This window comes from Ursus americanus, chromosome 28 (genome assembly GCF_024610735.1).
Source record: "Ursus americanus isolate L20-20 chromosome 28, mUrsAme1.1.p, whole genome shotgun sequence".
In the NCBI taxonomy this organism is placed as follows: domain Eukaryota; kingdom Metazoa; phylum Chordata; class Mammalia; order Carnivora; family Ursidae; genus Ursus; species Ursus americanus.
In genome coordinates, this window is record NC_142154.1 from 37,704,176 (window position 1) to 37,726,815 (window position 22,640).

Here is a 22,640-nt window from a genome sequence, read left to right on the forward strand (position 1 = left end):
AGTTTCTACCAGACTGTATTTATTGCCTAGGTATCACTTATTGGGTTTCATACATAAGTATCAGGAACTAAATGATTTGTTAAAGGATGACATTAATAACAAAATAGGTCTGTCTCTGAACCCATCTTAGAGTAACAACTGAAATATAGAAGAATCTCATCTGAAGCAACCTTGCTTACCTGCCAAGTCCACAGTCTGGCCAACTGTACCACCCACTGTGCTTTGCTGGGGTGAAGGAGGTGGTGGGTGTCAGTGCACAAAGGACATCTCTCTCCCTTGAAGATTAGTTTATTTTGCAGTTTGTGAAATGAAACTCAAAAAAGTCTGTAACTGAAATTTTTTTCTTAGGGCTTCAGGATTTAAGTATATGACAGTGGGCAGATAACATAATCCACAATGGTATATAGACGCATAACTGCCCTAAAGCATTCCCTGGGAGTAAACTGCTAGGTGGGAAAAATGCGTTGGCTGATGTTTTGGGTGGGGGAGGGGTGGGAGAAAGTAAGTATTGATTTCCCTAATGTTTCCTTTGTGTGGCTGCTGTTGCCATGTGGTGGTCTGTTGCTATGAAGATTTGTGGTGCCAGACAATGGCTGCTAGACTCTTTATGACTGTGGTATTGGCAGAGCTGTTTCTCCGGGGGTCAGGCTAGTAAGCAACTGGCTAAGCAGTGGAGAAAGCTTGGTCACTGTGCACCATCTCCTTCTCCAGGTAAGTCCTGCGTGAGGCAAGACTGAAAGTGAAGGGTTGTTAACTATAGCCAAGGAAATAGAAAAACCAGAAGCTGAGAACCAGTGTAACTTTCCAGTATAAATATCTAAAATTAGATACTTCACGGTTCACACACATACTTTCCTACATCAGAATCACACAGAATATACCAAGGGTAACTACCAAGGTTATCATTTCCATGAAAGAAGATTAACGGACAGCCCCTCCTTTTTAGGGAGAAGGATAAAGACTCGCAGCTGGGATCTGCAATCAGATGAGGATGAAGAACTGCTGAGGCAGGTTCTCAGTGGAGCTACCACAGGCAAACGAACTTCCTGCTAAGCAAAACCACTGCCTATTACTCTGATAATGAGAAAGCTGCAACCCATAGACCAAAGCAAAAGGCTCAACCACAGAGTTTGAAGCAGGGCCAAATGTTCTCCCAGGTAACGGGGGCCAGAGTCATAGAAGTCACCTTGGGTCTGTGCAAATGTCAGCTACTTACCCACCCTCTTCATCCTTCCACACATTTACTCTTCTTTCTATCTCACAGTATATTTTTACACTTTTAGAGTATATATAATGTAAAGCTCGTCTAGCCCCTATGCTGTCCAATACAGTAAACCACTAGTGACATGTGACCATTTAAACGTAATAATCCTCGGTATCATGTGCCACATTTTAGGGTACTCATATCACAGGTGACTAGACTACCATTTTGGACAGCATATTTCCACCAAAAAAGTTTTACTAAACAGTGCAGATCTAGTCCAAGCCCCCATAAATTAGAAATCTAAAGCCAGGATAAGTTAAGAGACTTACCCCAGATGACACAAACTAGCTAATGGTATAATCTGCTCTGGGATCCAACTCTCTTGACACTAGTTCAGATATCTGTTCTGCTATGCCTTTAAGACACTATTAGTTCTTGAAACAGTTATTTTCAAACAGTTCCTGACACTCTTAGTTGTTGAAAAAATGTGGAGATAGGGATGCACAGCCTTTCTATGTCTGCTTGTGCATATATATGACAAACCTTTAATGGACACAAAAATTGAAACTCCCTCCTCCCCACCAAATCTTTAAGCTGGAATTCAGCTTCGGAAGATGGACCAAACTTATCATATAGCTTTTCATGACAAACAAGGGAGTTGTACTCACGTTAGCTTCAAAAACATGGTCTTATAGCCCTGTAACTTCTGTCTTTCTGATTTTTTTTTTTTTTTTGGTCTTTCTGATATTCTGGTAAAAGACCAATTTCACAGATGTTAATAAGAGCAATTGGAGTGGGAAGGTGAACCCAGATAAATGATATCGAAGCTTTTTTTAGCAGAAGAATCCCCTTCAAAAATAGCTTTACAAAGGAGCTTAACATATAAACCACCCCAAAGTAGAACTATTCTGGGTTGCATCTGGTTGGGTAGCAGAGGTAGAGCCCAGGGCCTGCCCACTCAGCACCCCATACTCCTCTTATGACTGCTTCTGAGGTTCCTCCATCCTTTCAAGTTCCTCAGAATATAACGTCAAACCATTTCCTTTGAAAATACCTAAGGTTCTATCTCTGACTTTTATAATTTCAAAAGATTGGTGGTAGAAGACATAAGAAAGAAGGGAAGGGAGAAAGAGAAAGGAGGGAAGGGAGGAAGGCAGGAAGGAAGAAAGAATGAGGGAGGGAAGGATTACAAAATCCCTCATTATTTTTAGCCAATATATACCAAATGAACCCAAGAGAGGTTACCAAAAAATTACATTTTTACGTACATACCTGAAATGCATAGGCACAAGGCACAGGCAATTTCATTAATCAAATATTTACTGGTTATTTTACTTTTTGCATAAAGACTGAACTAGTTCTTGGGGGAAATAAAATGATATGTAAAATGCAATTCCTGGCTTCAGCTATCTTACAGTCTAATAAAGGAGAAAAGACACATAGGAATCCTAGGTAGAAACTAATAAGGACTGGCTTATATTTATGTTACTGTAGTCCTAAAAGGGCAGGAGAGAGATGGTGGAGCAGAAAAATGTTACAAGTAATGGCAGAAGACGCCCAAAATTTGACAAAAGACAAAATTACAGATTCAAGAAGCTAAGTAAATAAGGCCCCAAACAGGATAAACACAAAGAAATCCACATCAGACACATCATACATCATAAACTGCAGAAAATGACAGAAAAACTTTGAAAGCAAATAGAGGAAAGTGACACATTACTTATAGGGGAACAACGACTTAAGTGACTATGTATTTCTCAGAAACGATAGAGGTTGTAAGTGGAAACAGAGCATTTTTAAAGTATAAGAAGAAGAGAAATGTAAACCTAGATGTCTGTATCCAGAAAACATCTTTTAGAATTAAGGTGAAATAAAGACATTCTCAGAGAATTAATAGCCAGTGAACCTGCTTCAAAAGAATTACAAAGAGATTCTTCAGACAGAAGGAAAATAATAGGCGATTGGAACATCAGGAATGAAGAAAGAACAACAGAAATGTTAAGTATATGGGTAAATATAATAAATTATTTTCTTGAGTCTTTAAAATATATATCACATGACTGAAAGGAAAAAATTTTTAAAGATTGTCCGATGGGGTTTTCAATGTATTAGATGTAATACATAAGACCAGGAGTTTACAAACTTTTTAAATAAAAGACCAGATTGTAAATATTTTTGACTTTGCAGGCCATATGATCTCTTTTATAGATACTCTGCCACTCTAGCACAAAGTGGCTGAAAATACATGAAATGAGTGTGCCTAGGTTCCAATTAAACTTTATGTATGGACAATAAAATTTGGATTTCATATAATCTTCACATCTCATAATATTCTTGTTTTGATTTTACCAGTTCTTGGCAATGAGCATAAGACAATAACAACATAAAGAAGGGAGGGTAAAGGATCTTAAATAGTGGTAAGATTTCTACATTCTACTTGAGGTGGCAAAAAAATTCAAATTTTAAGTAGACTATGGAAAGTTGAATACATATATTATAATCCCCAGAGTAACCACTAAAAAACTATACAAAAAGATGAAGAATAGGTGGCTCAGTGGGTTAAATGTCCGACTCTTGATCTCAGCTCAGGTCTTGATCTCAGAATCCTGACTTCAAGGCCAATGTTGGCTTCCACACTGGGTGTGGAGCCTACTTAAAAAAAAAAAAAGATGAAGAAGTAAGAGTCAGAAATAACTCTAGGGAGGTTTAAGCCTAGAAAAAAGGTAGGATGGTAATACAGGTAATGAAAGTAGGTGTAATAAAAAGAAATAGTGAAGAGAGAAAGAGAAGCAAAATTTCAGAATAAAGATTATTCTTTTTTATACATTCTGAATTTAAGAAATCAGCTTCTGGTGATGTATAAAATGGGATTAGGCAAAAGGTCAAGTCTAGAGATAAAGATCTGGGGACTGTTCATACAAGGGAGACAGATGAAAAGCCATGAATATAAAAGACAGCACTTACTAAAAGAAGGCTGCTGAAGCAATGACTTCTGGGAGTTATGACGTATGAAGGTTATGCAAAGAAGAGCAGCAGAGCAGGCTGCTTCCCCTTCCTCCTTAATATGACTGTATTTTGTGTGGGTAAATAATGTATCCAGTTAAAACATGACGTTTCCTTGTCTCCCTTGCAGAAGGGGTAGCCAATGAGATGTAGGCAGAAGTCTTATATCTGGCTTCTGGGAAAGCTTGTTAAAGGTAAACAGATTAGGTGGCAAGCTCAAGCTACTTTATGCTTCTCCTTCATTTTCAAGACTGGAAAGTAAATGTGATGTCTAGAGCTACATTAGCAATTTTGCAATGAAGAGGTAACTTTAAGGAGCCTGGAACACTGATTACATTAGAAGTCATCATACCAGCCTTGGACTGCCTACCTTCAGAATGTTTTTATATTAAATTATTAATACTTCATCTTCTGTTCGTAGCAGCCAATTCCCATTTAACTCAATGTTTTCTCAACTTTCACCACTATGGCATAACAGTATGTGAAAAAAATATATTGTGGATAAGGCTATTTGTCTGGGGGAAAGGAGTGGGACACCAGTTGCCACAGTCCCTCCCTAAAGGCCAAAAGAACAGAACTGACAAATATTTCAGCATCCTAAAACCCTTCTGGAACTTCTGACTAAATAAAAACAAGGAGGAAGAGTGATTGACACAAAACAGAGAATAACCAGTCAAAAAGAGAAATGAGATTTTTGAGAGATATGATAATGACAAGAGAGGTGAGTTTCAAGAGTAGAGAAATAGTAGAGCTTCTAAAAGTCTAGGGCAGACTGAGAAAAGACCTTTGGAAAACAGATGATCATTGGTATGAGATCATTTCAGTCAAATGGTGGCAGAAGAAATCTGACGGCAAGACGGTACATGACACTGAGTAGGTAAAAAAAGATTGTAAACAGCAATAGCAAGTAGTGAAGAAAAGAAAAGAAGTCAATAGTTCAAAAGGGTAGCCAGGATGAGGAAAATACTCACTCTAAGTAACTGTTGCAGAGGGAGTTTAAACAGAAGGGGAAAGAATGAAGATGACGAAGAGCAGATAAAATTCATGGTATAAAGTCTTAAAGAATCTTCAGAATAAGGAGAGAAAAGGGAAATAATACGACATAAAAATACATTTTAAGAAAGAGGAGGGAAGCTGGGAGGGTTTATAGGCAGGTGTCTTTGATCCTATTTGCTTAAGAGCATGAAGAGAGAATGAATTGGGCTAATGAATCTTGAAAATGAGGTTAAGTAGTGGGAAATGTGAACGTAATAAGGGTGATGAAGGGATTGCTAAGCAGTACGGCGAGCTCAGCTTACGTCAGTCAGCATATACTTGCATCAAAAGCAACTGGGTTTTGTGAATTCTTCCACTTGTCAGAGTAGGATCAGAAGTTGAAAAGTGTGGGTGGAGATCTTCTGAATGGGAGACTGGCAAGGTGAGTAGTTTCATTTTTCTGAGAAAACAACTCTATATAACAAGTGTATAATGAAATTTCATCATTGATATTAATATTTTTTAGTTTTGCTATATGAACCTCTTCATTTTCAAGGTGCAATAGTCAACTAGTATACGGCTGTCCTGTTTTTCACTCCAGTGCTCTTTCCACTATACCACAGATTCTTCCAGAAAGCGCACTTGATAAAGTAGTGCTACACTTAGTGTGACTACTTAAAAAAGGAAAACCTATAGCATCTCCCGGAATTCTTAAAGACAGCCTTGCCTTTCTTAAAAACACCATAGAGGCCAGGAAGCAATTTTGCCTCAGCAAAAGAATATGGTCTGCCTTAAGGATTCTTATATATTGTTTCCAAGATCCTGGGTTAAAGTAAGCCCCGAGAACTAGGAATGGATTTGGGATCTGTTATTTCGATTTTTGTTTGTTTGTTTGTTTGTTTGTTTTAAAGTAGGTTCCATGCCCAGCATAGAGGCCAATGTGGGGTGTGAACTCACGACCCTGAGACCAAGACCTGAGCTGAGATGAGACCAAGAGTTGGACACTTAACCAACTGACCCACCCAGGTGCCCCTGTTATTTTTATTTGAACTGAGGTGGGACAAAATGAAATCAGGTGGAATCAGACCTCTGCATAAGTGCTAAGTCTCAAAAAAAAACCAAAGAAAACATTTCAAGTTACACTTGGGTCTTAAAAGTCCTAAGGTGGAGCCTAGTCAAGGAGGATCTTTGCAGTGCTGGCTGAATTATGAGCAGCCTAAAAAGAGATGGAATCTGCAGGAATTTAAAAATGTCTCCAAGGCAAGGTCTGCACTGAGATAGGGAAGAAAGAAGCACACTGCAGGATAGGCAGGCAAAGAAACCAGGAAGAATTGAGGCCCTGACCCCTACACCTGTTCTCAGCAAGGTGGCTCAGTTCTACAAGGACCTCATGATCTTCCATTTCCCTCAGAGGCCAAGCATTCACAGCTTCTCTCTAAGCTCTAAGGATTTTTCCATTTGAAGATAGTAGTTTGCCGGGCAAAGAGACAGACAGAAGTACAAAGAGTCGGGTGGCAGACAAAAAGCCTAGAAGGCTGAAGGATTTTTTTTTTCTAAAGTATCTGTATATAGTTCTTATTATTAACTTGAGGACTGACTCAGTATGCTAGATCTTAGAGATCTGCAGAGAATGATCTTTGCAGGAAATCTCTGTCACCTGAAGATGAAAAGGAATGTAAACCAACTCTGATCCCAATTCAGACCTTTGCCAACTGACGGTTCAGGTGAAGGCCCTCTGGGAGGGCGAGAAAGCAGAGTACAGTGTATAATTGCAGAACAGTTCTCTTTCCCTTGTGATGAATGAAAAAGAAAGAGGAGAGGTATTAAGCCCTGAAACACAATATAGTAAGTGGGAAAAATATGGTATTAAAAGGAGGAGACCTAAAAATCTTACAGATATAAATAGAGTGATCTCACTACCTGGTGACAATATTTATTATGAGTTTCAAACGAGAAGGTCTAGAATTTTGTAAAGTATTTGATATGGTTTCTAAGTTCAAACAATACTACAATATCCATTAGGTATATGTTAACATAGATCTAGAAATGACAAGGACTAGATATAAGCATTCATTCACTCAAACATTTTTGAGGGCCTACTATAGATGCCAAATGTTACCCATTAGATATATTCAATGTTGAGCAAAAGAGAGTCTCTGAGCTCAAAGAATTCTAAGACAGTGGAAGAGATAGATGGTATTAGAAAAATAGAATTATATAACATTATGAACTGTGATAACTATTGTGAAATAAAATGCAGGGTACATTCCGGGGCGCCTGGGTGGCACAGCAGTTAAGCGTCTGCCTTCGGCTCAGGGCGTGATCCTGGCGTTCTGGGATCGAGCCCCACATCAGGCTCCTCTGCTGGGAGCCTGCTTCTTCCTCTCCCACTCCCCCTGCTTGTGTTCTCACTCTCGCTGGCTGTCTCTCTGTCAAATAAATAAATAAAATCTTAAAAAAAAAAATGCAGGGTACATTCTAAATGTGCAACAGGGGAACTTGGTAATAAGCTGCCAGGTACAACCAGAGAGCTTTTCAGAGGAAATAATTAAAAAAATTTTTTTGTGTGTGCTAACATCCCCTTGACAGGAAGGGAGAACAGGGATGCTTAGATTAAAAAAGTATCCATTGTTCTCAGGAGAGTGAGAGGGTTAGCCTCACTTTCCTGCAAAGTTTTCATCAGGTTCACATATATGAAAAGCATCCTGCCCTTGGAGAAAAGTCACCATCATAAAGATGGATAGAAAAATAGGCAGGAAACTGATGTCTTCTATCTTCAATATATTGAGGTAATAGGCCCCAAAGGTTGCTTGGTGTCACAGAACTGTGGTCTGGACATGTTTGTCATTCCAACAGACTCTGTGGCTGTTTAGATGTTTGGCCATAGGCAGATGACATTTTTAAAATTAGAGATAGGGGCGCCTGGGTGGCACAGCGGTTAAGCGTCTGCCTTCAGCTCAGGGTGTGATCCCGGCGTTCTGGGATTGAGCCCCACATCAGGCTTCTCTGCTAGGAGCCTGCTTCTTCCTCTCCCACTCCCCCTGCTTGTGTTCCCTCTCTCGCTGGCTGTCTCTCTCTGTCAAATAAATAAATAAAATCTTTAAAAATAATAATAATAAAATAAAATAAAATAAAATAAAATAAAATAAAATAAAATAAAATAGAATAAAATTAGAGATAGTCACTTGTGATTTCCAGATTGTATACTGAATACATTACACACCCAGAATCAACCTCTAGGGTCAACTTCTTTCTCCATTGTCTCTGCATTGATTTCTAACACAATAGGATTTTTTAAAAATTATTTATTTATTTATTTTTTTGCATTATGGTCTCAGGCACACAATAAAGCCTCATCAGCAATGTTATTCTGAAAGCTGAAGCTTTACTATATTGCTGTTTAACAATGAGAAAGCTAAAAACACAGAATTCTTAACATGTATCACCTCAATGCCTACTGCATGGTAGACTTTAAATAAATACTGAATCACAACAAAACATTCAGAAGAATAGACTATGATTTGAATGACCACAATGAAACGCCTGAATTTCCATGGGCAAACTGACAAAATAGCTTATGATAATTAGAGATAATGAGCTGTGTTCCTCTGGGCCTCTAAACTCCAGAGTGGGGATGCTTTGAAAGTCTGGTTACTGATGCAGAGACCTGATGGGACCCTGAGGCCCAGCCTCTCTAAACCACACATACTTTAACAAGAACTTGGATTCTTCATAAAAAGAATGTATACGCTGCAATCGAATTGCCACAGATGGTACCAAGGGATCAGAAAGACCTGGTTAAGTCCCTTTACACCCCTATTTTTTCAGGTTTATGAACTTCCAAAATAGAAGAGATTCTGTTCTCAGGGGCAAATGCAACGTACAAGAAGCCTGGATGGTAGCCTCGGGCAGAAGCACCCTACAGTGAGCCAACTGCTTAGTGGATGCCTGAGAACAAGACCATGTAAACATTTCCCCTGTTGCCTAGGCCTATAAAATCTGTACTAAGTGACAGATGCATGAAGTGGCGTGGGTGGTTGGGCAATGAGGCAACCAGTGGGAAGGAGCTGGCTGCACCTCCAGGTGTTAAAAATGCAAGAGTTGCATATTCAATGAGCCAACACTAAGTCAATTTAAGAGTGACTGTTTTCCATTTCCTTGACTCCCACAGCTGTCCTTTCATTACTTTTTTCTCTTCAAGTCTGACCCAAAAGTTCATTTACATTCAAATTCTCCCATATAAAATGATAAAGAGGAATATGGAGAGTATAGACACAGTTTGAATTACCTGGCTAGCACTTACCAAACAACTGCTTAAATACCAGGGCCAACATTGTTGAATGATATGAAGGGGAGATAATTAATTTTAAAAAGTGGCAATCTTGAGAAGCTGGACGATTTTACTAAGAAGTTTGCTGCGATCCTCTGGATAGGTATCACAAGCAGACTATGGTCACTTGAGACTCCTAATAAATACTTGGTGTTATTTACAACGATAAGCCCATGTTGGCAGAAGCAGGTTAAGAAGGGATGGGACAGTCACGCATAGCACTTACCGTCTTCTGTTTCCTGCCACACAATGCCCTCGAGGTTGACGCTTGTCCCAGGTTCACAGGGGCCCAGGCACTCAGGCTCTGTAGCTAGAGCCACATCACATGTGTTGACCCCAACTGATCGGGTACGAACCATGATCTGCTCACAGGGGGATGAGATGTCATTACTGACCACTGGTACCAAAAGGTGCAGTGGCAGCACCGCTGGTGTAGAGACAGGGGACTCCATCTGTGAGGGAAGAAAAGGAATAGCTGAGTTGCAGAGAGAACATTTAGAGGAAATACCTTCTCTATATTTAATCTAGTCCTACATTCTTTCCTGCCAGTGTGGAAGGCTCTAAAATATAAGACTTTGGTCCTTCCTTTCAAGTTCCAGCTCGTGATACCACTACAAATCTAGTGGTTTATATGAGTGCACCCTGTGGTAGGAGAAGCTCTATTTCTTATTAATGATCTTCCTCATAAACTGTGCTTAGCTAAAAGTGTATTTAAAAATCCTGTCTCGAAGAAAGAGAAATTAAGGAGTCGATCCCATTTACAATTGCACCCAAAACCATAAGATACCTAGGAATAAATCTAACCAAGAGACAAAGGATCTGTACTCAGAAAACTATGAAAGAAATTGAAACTCATGAAAGAAATTGAGAAGACACAAAGAAATGGAAAAATGTTCCATGCTCATGGATTGGAAGAACAAATATTGCAAAAATGTCTATGCTACTTAGAGCAATCTACACATTCAATGCAATCCCTATCAAAATACTATCAACTTTATTTTCACAGAAATGGAACAAATAATCCTAAAATTTGTATGGAACCAGAAAAGACCCCGAATAGCCAGAGGAATGTTGAAAAAGAAAACCAAAACTGGTGGCATCACAATTCCAGACTTCAAGCTCTATTACAAAGCTGTAATCATCAAGAGAGTATGGTACTGGCACAAAAACAGACACATAGATCAATGGAACAGAACAGAGAACTCAGAAATGGACTCTCAACTCTATGGTCAACTAATCTTCGACAAAGCAGGAAAGAATATCCAATGGAAAAAAGGCAGTCTCTTCAACAAATGGTGTTGGAAAAATTGGACAGCCACATGCAGAAGAATGAAACTGGACCGTTTCCTTACACCATACACAAAAACAGACTCAAAATGGATGAAAGACCTGAATGTGAGACAGGAATCCATCAAAATCCTTGAGGAGAATACAGGCAGCAACCTCTTTGACCTCGGTCGCAGCAACTCCTTCCTGGATACATTGCCAAAGGCAAGGGAAAGCAAGGGCAAAAATGAACTATTGGGACTTCATAAAGATAAAAAGCTTTTGCACAGCAAAGGAAACAGTCAACAAAACCAAAAGAAAACTGACAGAATGGGAGAAGATATTTGCAAATGACATATCAGATAAAGGGCTAGTATCCAAAATCTATAAAGAACTTATCAAACTCAACACCCAAGGAACAAATAATCCAGTCAAGAAATGGGCAAAAGACAGGAACAGACATTTCTGCAAAGAAGACATAAAAATGGCCAACAGACACATGAAAAAGTGCTCAACATCACTCAGCATCAGGGAAGTACAAATCAAAACCACAATGAGATACCACCTCACACCAGTCAGAATGGCTAAAATTAACAAGTCAGGAAACAACAGATGTTGGCGAGAATACGGAGAAAGCGGAACCCTCCTACACTGTTGGTGGGAATGCAAGCTGGTGCAGCCACTCTGGAAAACAGCATGGAGGTTCCTTAAAAAGTTGAAAATAGAGCTACCCAATTGCACTACTGGGTATTTAACCCAAGGATACAAAAGTAGTGATCTGAAGGGACCCCTGCACCCCAATGTTTATAGCAGCAATGTCCACAATAGCCAAACTATGGAAAGAGCCGAGATGTCCATCGACAGAAGAATGGATAAAGAAGATGTGATGTACACACACACACACACACAGATGTACACACACACACACACACACACACACACACACACACACACACACACACAGAGGAATATTATGCAGCCATCAAAATGAAATCTTACCATTTGCAATGACATGGGTACTAGACATAATATTAGAGGGTATTATGCTAAGTGAAATAAGTTAATCAGAGAAAGACAATTATCATATGATCTCACTGATATGTGGAATTTGAGAAACAAGGAAGAGGATCATAGGGGAAGGGAGGAAAAAATGAAACAAGAAGAAACCAGAGAGGGAGACAAACACATAAGAGACTTTTAATCTGGAGTAGAGGGCGTTGGGAGGGATGGGGTGGCTGGGTGATGGACATTCGGGAGGGTATGTGTTGTGGTGAGTTCTGTGCATCGTGTAAGACTGATGAATCACAGACCTGTACCCCTGGAACAAATAATACATTATATGTTAATAATAAAAAGAAAAGTTAAAAAAAATCCTGTCTCATTTAAAAATCTCTAGTGATAGAGAACCAGGTCCAGATTTCAACAGTATTAAAGCAAACAGACTGATGAAAAAGAAAAGGCTTCTAAGGCATGTTCTACTGCCACCGCTGTGTTTCCCACTAATCTATCGTTTGACAAATAATACATGTATAAAATCCAAGAATATGGATAGCTATAAAGAAGGGGAGAAAATATCCAGATCCTAGAAATGTCACTTCAAGAAGACTAGAGCTTTATTCATCTTTAGCTAAAAGGACATCTACTTAAAAGTTACGGGAGGGCTAGGAGCAACCTGATAGGGGTTTCTAACCCTTAGAGATTACAACAGCTACCGGTTAATGAGAATGGCATTTTGGAGCATGAATCCAACATCAAATTAACTTTAAGAAACAGCAGGTGCTGTTACTATCTAGAAGCCAATTCATGGCAGTCTGCAGATGAAGTTGATTACACACACAGAGACAGAAATAGGTGAACACAAGAACCAGCAATCTACCTCTAAAACTAGAATCTCTCACAAGAATGCAATTACCTAGAAACCAAAAATTCAAAATACCCAGAATTAAAAATTGTAATAAAGAGGGTAGTAATACCTTAACTCTTTAAATCCTAGCATTTATCAGACTGATGAAAGTACTGAGTCTGTAGTGCCCAGATCCTAACTGAACAGTGTCCTGCATATGCAAAAGCACTCAATTTACACACTGACTAGTCTTCCCTGAAGATTAAGTATGATACCAATCAACAGACCCAGAAAATGAGAGTCAAGGACAGTGACTTTCTTCCCCTTGTGAAAGACTTTTTTCTTTTTTTTTATAAGATTTTATTTATTTATTCAACAGAGATAGAGACAGCCAGCGAGAGAGGGAACACAAGCAGGGGGAGTGGGAGAGGAAGAAGCAGGCTCACAGCAGGAGAGCCTGATGTGGGGCTCCATCCCAGATCGCCGGGATCACGCCCTGAGCTGAAGGCAGACGCTTAACCGCTGTGCCACCCAGGCGCCCCCGTGAAAGACTTTTTAAAAAGATTTATTTATTTTGAGAGTGAGCAAGCACAAGTGAGTGGGGGAGGGGCAGAGGGAAAAATTCTCAAGTAGACTCCCCCCCACCAAGCCCAGAGCCCTACCCCGAGATCATGACCTAAGCTGAAATCAAGAGTCAAACACTCAACTGACTGAGATACCCAGGTGCCCCACAAAGGATTTTTTTAGTCCAGTTTGAATGTATTCCTTCAATGGACCTATATCCAGAGAGCCACTATTGCATCCATAATCCAAGCTGCTGGACAGTTCTCCAACAGAACTCTGGTTTTACTGAATGACCACCGCTCAACCTATAATCCACCTCCCTTCTCTTAACACATACATTCCCCTCCTCTGCCACACACACTCCTGGTCTCAGTACTACTCTAGAAGCTGAGATCTGGGTATTGCCTCTACTCTCCTCAGTTAGCTCTCCCTTCTTGGCTTAGAAGTCACTGCTATTTGTGAATCATCACTGTCAGAGTCCACTGAATGCTAGAACATGGATTCTGATGAATTCTGGTCCCTGAGAGGCTGCCAAAACATTATCCTTACCTGCTTGTTGTCACGCACCCACCTCCCCCCGCCCCCCCAACCCTGTACTTCTCTAACTTCACCTCTTTCATAAAATGAAAGTCAAAGCCTGTATAATGAATTTTCTGCATCAGGGTCAATGCCAAAGGCATCTTTGCTTTCTTTTTGCACTTCTGAAAATCAGGCATTGATCATTTAATTTGGCAACCTTCTTGGGATGTGGTAATCCCTGAAACACCTGTAAAATTTCTATGCACAAATTTGAAAGTAAAAACACAGAAAAAGTAAGCTCAACTCTCTACTACCCCTGTGTATGGCCGGAATCTGGGTCTAACCATCAAGCCCTTTCAGGAATGCTTCAAGAAGGTAGCTCATAACTCTTTAGAAAGAAAATTTCCTGGAGATTTTACCCTCAAGAATTACTAAAAAGAATATTAGAGACAGAGTACACAGATCATCTTTACCCTAGGCCTCATGTCTGTTTTTCTTTTTTTTTTCTCCTGGGGAAGAACTGAGACAAAAACAATTTCACAGTCAGTATGTGCGTTTCCTTTGCTTGTAGTTTGTTGTCTTTTCTGTATCATCCTTCTCCTAGCAAGAGAAATTCCCGCAAGGTCCTCTTTCTTGGACACAGATTAGCCTGAATCTTTAGGTCACTCCTCTGAACTTTCTGACTGTCTTGCTTAAGCATGTCCTGTTGTTAATCTGTTCCATCACTGAGGCAGCAATCCTAAACACAGAAGGAGGTAAGTCCCCAGGGAGTGTCTCTCTCTCTCTCTCTCTCTCTCTCTCTCTCTCTCTCTCTCACACACACACACACACACACACACACACTCTTTCTCTCTCTTTTTTTCTCTCTCTCTCAGCCATCAAGGGCAGCTGTATTCTAGAAGTGGTTTCATTTCCTGCTAGGTTATTCAGTGCCTCTGGGAGGCCAAGAAGAAGGGAAGAAAGAAGGGAAGTGTTACCACTAACACTGTAAATAAAGCCAAGCCCCCAGTTCTGTACTGACAGACCCAGAAAACATCTAAGATGTAAGTAGGAGACACCCTTGTTGCATTCAGTTTGCCAGATTAAACCCTGCTACAGAATACATATAGAGAAGGGACTTAGCAGAAATGATTAGTTAGAAAAACAGAATATACAAAGAGCCGATTAACATGTATATGCACCAAACTACTCTTACTATTCAGAGGTACTAAGTACAATTCAGATCTCTGTTTGTGTGAAGATGAATTTATTTAGTCAGTTAATTAAAAGAGATTTTGGTGGGTAGGAAGAAGTAAAGAAATACACCTATGGTTTGGAACTATTCAGTTTCCTACTTTGCAACAGAAATCAGAGGAGAAATCACAGAGTAGCACAATAATGTTTAATTACAGCTCTAGCTCTGCTAATTACCGTTTGGTCACATCTATAATCTACATTAAGCCATAGCGCATAATAAGCAGCTCTGTGATATTCATCTAATAACCTAGGTGGCTTTATGGGATTTCATATTCTACTATTCACTGGAACAAACACAGCTTCATTTACCACTCTCCAGGAGAGGATAAAAATCAGAAAAGGACTTACTTTGCCACCTTTCCCATATACCTAGGATGCAAGAGCAGGAATTGTCAGGAGACTGGAGCCAGCAGGGAAAATTGAGTAACAGGCATATAAAAAGTTAAGGTCATTAAATACCTTAACAGCTACAACAACAATAAAAGCCGGGCCAATTCTCTGCCTCTGAAATGCTAAAGTGTTGGTTGGGGAGGGGGGGCGGCTCCTGGGACTCAGTGAATGGAGAGATAAACAACAAAACAAAAGAAAAACCTGAAAAGAGAGAATTTAAAGATGGAAATATCTTAAGTTTCCCAACAGTCATGCCCTTTATCTTTTAATGATACTTCTTTTCAATTCACCTTTAGATATCACTCTTAATAACACCTATTAGAGATCTAAGTGCTGATAGGCAGGTGATGCAGAAATGAGACCTGGAAAGAATAAAGAAAGGCCAGAGCCATTAATCTCCCCTCAAAAAGTAATTATACACTGACTTCAGCTGCCTCCCACACATGAGAGGAACTGATGGAAGAAAAATTTCAAGGCTGCAACATAATTTCGGGGATAGAAAGTACAGCGAAGAAATATTTGGGACAGATCTTTCCCCCTGCCCTTCACAAATATGAGTCTGATACCTTCACCTTCACAGTCAAAGGCAGAGAGAAAGATGGTTCCACTGATACCCGCGGTAACTCTAAGAAACTCCCTTTATCCAAGACTGAAAGATAATTGAAGATAATGGTTAGATAAATGTTCAGATTTATTCAGAATGATTGAATAAGATTATATAGAAAGTAGAATGTCATCAAATATACTGAATACTATATTAATAATATGTTCTCTTTCTTTGATAATTCCAAAGGTCCTTCAAGATTTTATAGTGACTCAGCATCAGCAATACTAACAATAATCTAGATTCCTGATTCATGGATAAACATATAAGTACTCCCCTAAAAAACTCGGTTTACAACATTTTTATTGTGGTTTTGTTTTGTTTTTGGGAGAGCACGCAAATGTGGGGGAGAGGGAGAGAATCCTGAACAGGTTCCACACCCAGCATGGAGCCCAACATGGGGCTCAATCTCAAGACCCTGAGATCATGACTGAGTGGAAATCAAGAATCCAATGCTTAACCAACTGAGCTACTCAGGTGCCCCTATGGTGGGTTATTAAAAAGAACTGGCATTTATTTAAAATTCCACTTATCAGTTTTATTTTTTTTAGACAGAGAGCATGGTGGGGAGGGGCAGAGGGAAAGAATCCCAAGCAGACTGCATGGTGAGCAGGGAGCCTGACAGGGCAATGGGGGCGGAGGGGCGCTTGATCCCATGACTGCAAGATCATGACCTGAGACGAAATCAAGAGTCAGATGCTCAACTGCTGAGCCACCCAGGCAACCCCTATTTATCAATTTATTATGTTATTTGTCTCTCAAATTAAAATACAGAGGAAAAAAAACCTCAGCTATTTGAATTGCCTCCTGTTGACTGACACTTTGAGATAAAATAAATTTACTGTATTTTTTTAATAATTAAAGATTATCTTTGCTTATCCTGGAAGATCAGTAACTGCTTATTTGCAAGAGCCTAGAAGGTAGAAATCACAAAGTAACTGAGGATGGAAAGAGAAATCTGAATTCCTCCTTTCCACAAAGCTCTTAACAGAATATAACAGAACATTCCAAGTAAATCACAAAACAACACAACATTTAAGTATTAGTGAAGGAGGAAATCATCCCCTTTTCAAACACTCTTTGACCCAGACTGTTGGAAGGAAGAAGGAAAAAGAAAGCATAGACTGCGGGTCTGCTGAGCTTCCAGATTTCACTTAAGCTTGCTTTGAAAAAGAATTTGATTGTAACTCTGGTTAATTTCCAAGACATCTTGTAGCAGAAGGCAAGGAGGAAAAAGTGAAGAAAAGTGAAGAAAGACAAGGTAGCTGGCACCACAACCAGTCATCAAATAGTTCTTTGAAGCTACATATTCTGCTATTCACAGACGACTTACTTTAGCACTCAATTTTAACCAATCAGCCTGGCTGAGGTCAGCAGTGAAGGCTGCTCCAGTTTGTACTAGAAAATGCAAGTGCAAGTGAACATATAATCTGAAGACTGCAAGACTAGCCATAGGGAGGTCTCCTGCAATGATCCCTATTGAATCTCAGGCTCAAATCCAAAAGGCCACTTCTGGTAAAGAAGACATAGCAGATCAAATGACCCTAAAATTCAAGCCTAACTTCCCAGTGTGTGGAAATGGATATATTATTCTGGAAATTTAACAAAGGAAGAAAATCTCATAAATGAAATCAATGCATAACACAAATCACATGGCAGTGTCCATTACAGTGGCAAAAGTTTTTTGTTGAGAGAAGCATCTATTCTGCTCTTCTAAGTCTTCTCACAGCATAATCTTATGCCTGCCTGCTTGAAATTCACCACATTTTTCCTTCAGCAAAGCTATTAACTTTGCAGCTGATGAGTGATGATAGGGACCTAAGTACTACCTCTATTTTTTTTTCTTCCACAGAAGGTTGATGATCCCTCCCATTCCTGTATTGTTCCAAGGGAAGCACTAGAATTAGCTTTTCAAGAATAAAGAATGAGAAAAATTCATTCTTTGGCTGCAACTACTTCCTCTCCTAAACACAATTCTTCCTTCCTTTCTCATTTCCTAAAAAGTCAGGGCTGGAGCTTGTCATCTATACTCCATTCTCTAACCCCATAGGATATAAAAACAAACAAGAAAATAAACAAAAAATAAGGGGCGCCTGGGTGGTTCAGATAGTTGAGTGTCTGCCTTCAGCTCAGGTCATGATGTCTGGGTCTTGGAATCAAGCCCCACGTCAGGGTCCCCGCTCAGCGGAGAGATTGCTTCTCCCTCTCCTGCTGCCTCTCCCCACTACTCGTGCTCTGTCTCAAATGAATACATAAAATCTTAAACAAAACAAAACTAAACAAACAAAAATAACCCACAGACAAAATAAGGTGAATACAACAGAAAGCTTAAGTCTTTTTTCTGAATCATTCAGAATCACAGATGTCAGTAGAAAAGTCTTAATTTAACCTATAGCATGGATGGACCAAATTGTACTAAAGAACCTAATCATCATTCATATTGATGGTCCTATGAGAAAACATGAGAATTCTAAATTAAGACATCACAAACCACATCTTGTTCTGTAGTAGCTTGGGAAGGAGAAATGGGAATGATTCTCCCTGCTTCAAGTCAGCTGTTTTTAAATATTTGGTCTTGGGAAACCTTTATAGTCTTAAAAAGAGAACCTTACAGAGCTTTTATTTATGTAGGCTTTATCAACTAGCATTTACTGTATTAGAAATTAGAAGTGAAAGATTCTAATATGTACTAATTAACTTGTTTAAAACAGCTAATGATTGAGGGTTGCCTGGGTGGCTCAGTGGGGAGTTGGCTTGAGATTCGTTTTCCCTCCGTCTCTGCTCCTCCCCCTGCTTGTGCACGCTCTCAAATAAATAAATAAATAAATAAAATCTAAAAAAAAAAAAAGGAATCACCAATGATTTTGAAATGACAAAATTAGAGACACACAGATGTGTTCTGGTGGGAGGTAGAGGGTTTGACTATGGTTAGAAAGGGCAACACAAGGGATCCTTATAGCAATGGAGATGTACTGTATTTTGACTGTGTGGTAAATAACCCAAGCCTACACATGTGATCAAATCGCACAGAATTAAACACACACACATACACACACACAGAGAGAAACATACACAAGTGAGCACAAGTAAAATGGGAGAAATCTTAACAAGATAGGTGGATGGCATTGATGTCAATATTCCCTTTGCAATACTGTACTGTATCTCTGCAAGGTGTTACCATTAGGGGAAACTAGGTAAAGGGTACATGAGATCTCTCTGAATTATTTATTACAACTGTTAATTATCTCAAAATAAAAAGATTAACAAAAAACTGAAGACCCCAACGAGCTCTGATGTGGAATATATGTACTGATATTCACTATACTAGCACTTAAAAAGAAAAAATTGGATATGCATTAACTTGCTTAAAATGAAACTTAAAAACTTATTATGTACAAATATATGTAATATTTTAAATAAAAATAGCTATGATTTTCCAAAAGAAAGGGAAAAAAGAGCAGTGGCATTGATTTACATTTTGTAAATCTCTTCAATGGCTGGTTTAATAGAAGACTGCTAGATTCTTTTTTTTTTTTTTTTAAGATTTTATTTATTTATTTGACAGAGAGAGACAGCCAGTGAGAGAGGGAACACAAGCAGGGGGAGTGGGAGAGGAAGAAGCAGGCTCCTAGCGGAGGAGCCTGATATGGGGCTCGATCCCAGAACGCTGGGATTACGCCCTGAGCTGAAGGCAGACGCTTAATGACTGTGCCACCCAGGCGCCCCAAGACTGCTAGATTCTTATGTCTGTTTCTGCATTCAATCTGTTGGTGAAATGTGTTGAACTATATAAAGAAAACTGGCCTCACACAGATTTTATATAGTATTCTTTTCAGATAATTGTGGCTATTCTCTGATATGACACCAAAACTGAACAAATGATAGTTCTTAAAGGTTAGTGGCAACGTGGAATCTGAAAGTATATCGATGAATTTTTTGTACTCTGTTACATTATAATCCATTGGTCTGTCTAGTACTTTGAATGCTTCTTCTACCCATGCATGATTTTTAACATATATTAGTCATTTGGAAAATACTGGTTCACTGAGTTGTACAGCTCTTTGAAATACTGACACATTCCATTAATACACAAAAGTCATATTTGCGGATATTGCCTCTGAGCTCATCAGAAAATCCTTTATGTATTGGCAGGCTGTCAAACTAATGGGGGGGGATACAAATTTTCTAAAATTACAATGTTTGCTTGAAAGGTCATATTTTATCATTAATAACAAATAGTGTCGATTGTTTTCCTTGGAGTAACAGGCTCATTTCATTTACTTTTAAGAAAATGTCTGCCAAATACCCAACTCTGAATACCTATACTTTTAGTGGTACTTTCAAGTAAAAATGACATTCCATATAAAAAAACTGGCTAGGTCAACTTGCAACTTAATTGCAAAAGTGCCTTACCTAGAGAAAAATACCATACTTTGGCATGCAGCAGAAGTCCTTTATGTGTACGTACCATTTTGTCACATAGAATATAAAATGACATGTACTCAAAAGGTGAGATTTTATATATATATAAAGATATTTTAAAGATAAACTGCCTTTTTAAAGACAGCTTTTTTCAACATTTTGACCTCCTTCACTCATTTCTCCTACCCCTACTCCCTGCTTCTGGCAACTGCTAATTTCTGTTTTGAGCTTCTTTTAAAAAAGATTCCACATATAAGAGAGATCATGTGGTGTTTGTCTTTCTTTGTCTGACTTATTTCACTTAGCACAATGCCCTTGAGGTCCATTCACGTGGTCACAGATGGCAGGATTTCCCCCACTTTTTTTTAAAGGCTGATTTTTTGTTTTTTATTTAAGTATAGTCGACATAGGAAAATGATAAGATTTAATTTTTTTGTGTGGCCAAATAATATTCCACTGTATATATACACCATGTCTTCTTTATCCATTCCCCCACTGATGGACTCTTAGGTTGTTTCCTTATCTTGGCCACTGTAAGTAATGCTGCAATAAACATGGGGGTACTTATAACTTTCATGATTTTATTTTCTTCAGATAAATACCTAGATTAAAATTGCTGGATCACATTGTAGTTCTATTTTTACTTTTTTGAGGAACTTCCGTATGTTTTTCATAGTAGCTGCACCAATCTACTTTCCCACCAACAGTGAACTTTTTTCCACTTCCTAACCAGTATTTGTTACTCCTTGTCATTTTGGTAATAGCCATTCTCACAGGTGTGAAGTGATAACTTCATTTTAGGTTTTGATTTGTACTTCCCTGATGATTAATGATGCTGAACATCTTTATACACACACACACACACACACACACACACCCGTTGCCCATCTGTATGTCTTCTTTGAAAAAATGTCTATTTAGATCTTCTGCCCAGTTTTTAAGAGGATCCATCCTTCCTTCCTTCCTTCCTTCCTTCCTTCCTTCCTTCCTTCCTTCCTTCCTTCCTTCCTTCCTTCCTTCCTTCCTTCCTTTTGCTGTTGAGTTGTATGAATTCTTCTTACATTTTGGATATTAGCCTCTTATCAGATATATATGCTTTGCAAATATTTTCTCCTATTCAAAGGTTGTCTTTCATTTTGTTGTTAGTTTCCTTTGCTGTCTAGTTTTTTATTTTAATGTCGTTCTACTTGTTTATTTTTCCTTATGTTGCTTTTGCTTTTGGTGTCAGATTTTTAAAAAATCATTGCCAAGACTTATGTCAAAGAGCTTACTGCCTATGTTGTCATCTAGGAGTTTTAAGGTTTCAGGTTTTACATTCAAGTCTTAAATCCATTTGGGGTTAATTTTTGTGAATGTTGTAAGATGGTGTTCAAGTTTCATTCTTTTACAAATGGCTATCCAATCTTCCCAACACCATTTACTGAAGAGACTGTTCTTTCCCCATTGTATGTGCTTGGCTCCTTTGTCATAAATTAATTGACTGTACATGCTTGGGTTTATATCTGGGCTCTCTATTCTGTTCCCTGTTCCAATGATCTATTGTTTCTACGCCAATACCATTCTGTTTTAATTACTGTAGCTTTTTAATGGCGCTTAAAATCAGGGAGCATGATGCCCCCAGCTTTGTTCTTCTTTTTCAAGATTGCTTTGGCTGTTGGGGTCTCTTGTGGTTCCACACAAATTTTAGGATCGTTTGTTCTAGTTCCATGAGAAATGCCATTGGAATTTTGATAGTGATTACACTGAATTTGTAGACTGCTTTAGGTAGTATGAACATTTTAATGATACTGAGTCTGCCAAGCCATGAACATGGAATATTTTTCCATTTATTTGTCTTGTCTTTAATTTTTTCATTAATGTCTTGTAGTTTTTAATATATAGGTCTCTCACCCCCTTGGTTAAATTTAGTCCTAGCAGGGCACCTGGGTGGCTCAGTCGTTAAGCGTCTGCCTTCGGCTCAGGGCATGATCCCTGAGTCCTGGGATCGAGCCCCACATCAGGCTCCTCTGCTGGGAGCCTGCTTCTTCCTCTCCCACTTCCCCTGCCTGTGTTCCCTCTCTCACTGGGTGTCTCTCTCTCTATCAAAGAAATAAATAAAATCTTAAAAAAAAAAATTAGTCCTAGCTATTTTATGCTTTCTGATGCAACTGGAAATGGGATTGTTTTCTTAAATTTCTCTTTCTGATATTTTGTCATTAGTGTATAGAAATGCAACAGGCTTTTGTATTGATTTTGTATCCTGCAAATTTACTGAATTCATTTATTAGTTCCAACAATTTTTTAA

The 22,640-nt window shown here is 38.9% G+C and overlaps 1 protein-coding gene across 6 annotated transcripts in view; it reads right to left on the bottom strand.

Moving 5' to 3' along the window:
• ZNF609 (zinc finger protein 609) overlaps positions 1-22,640 on the bottom strand; it is a 242,492-nt gene that overhangs the window by 78,069 nt on the left and 141,783 nt on the right. For all 6 annotated transcript variants that reach the window (XM_045810812.2, XM_045810815.2, XM_045810813.2 and 3 more), the window contains exon 3: positions 9,739-9,964. In XM_045810812.2, the coding sequence (XP_045666768.1) occupies positions 9,739-9,964 (226 nt within the window). The remainder of the gene's footprint in view (positions 1-9,738; positions 9,965-22,640) is intronic.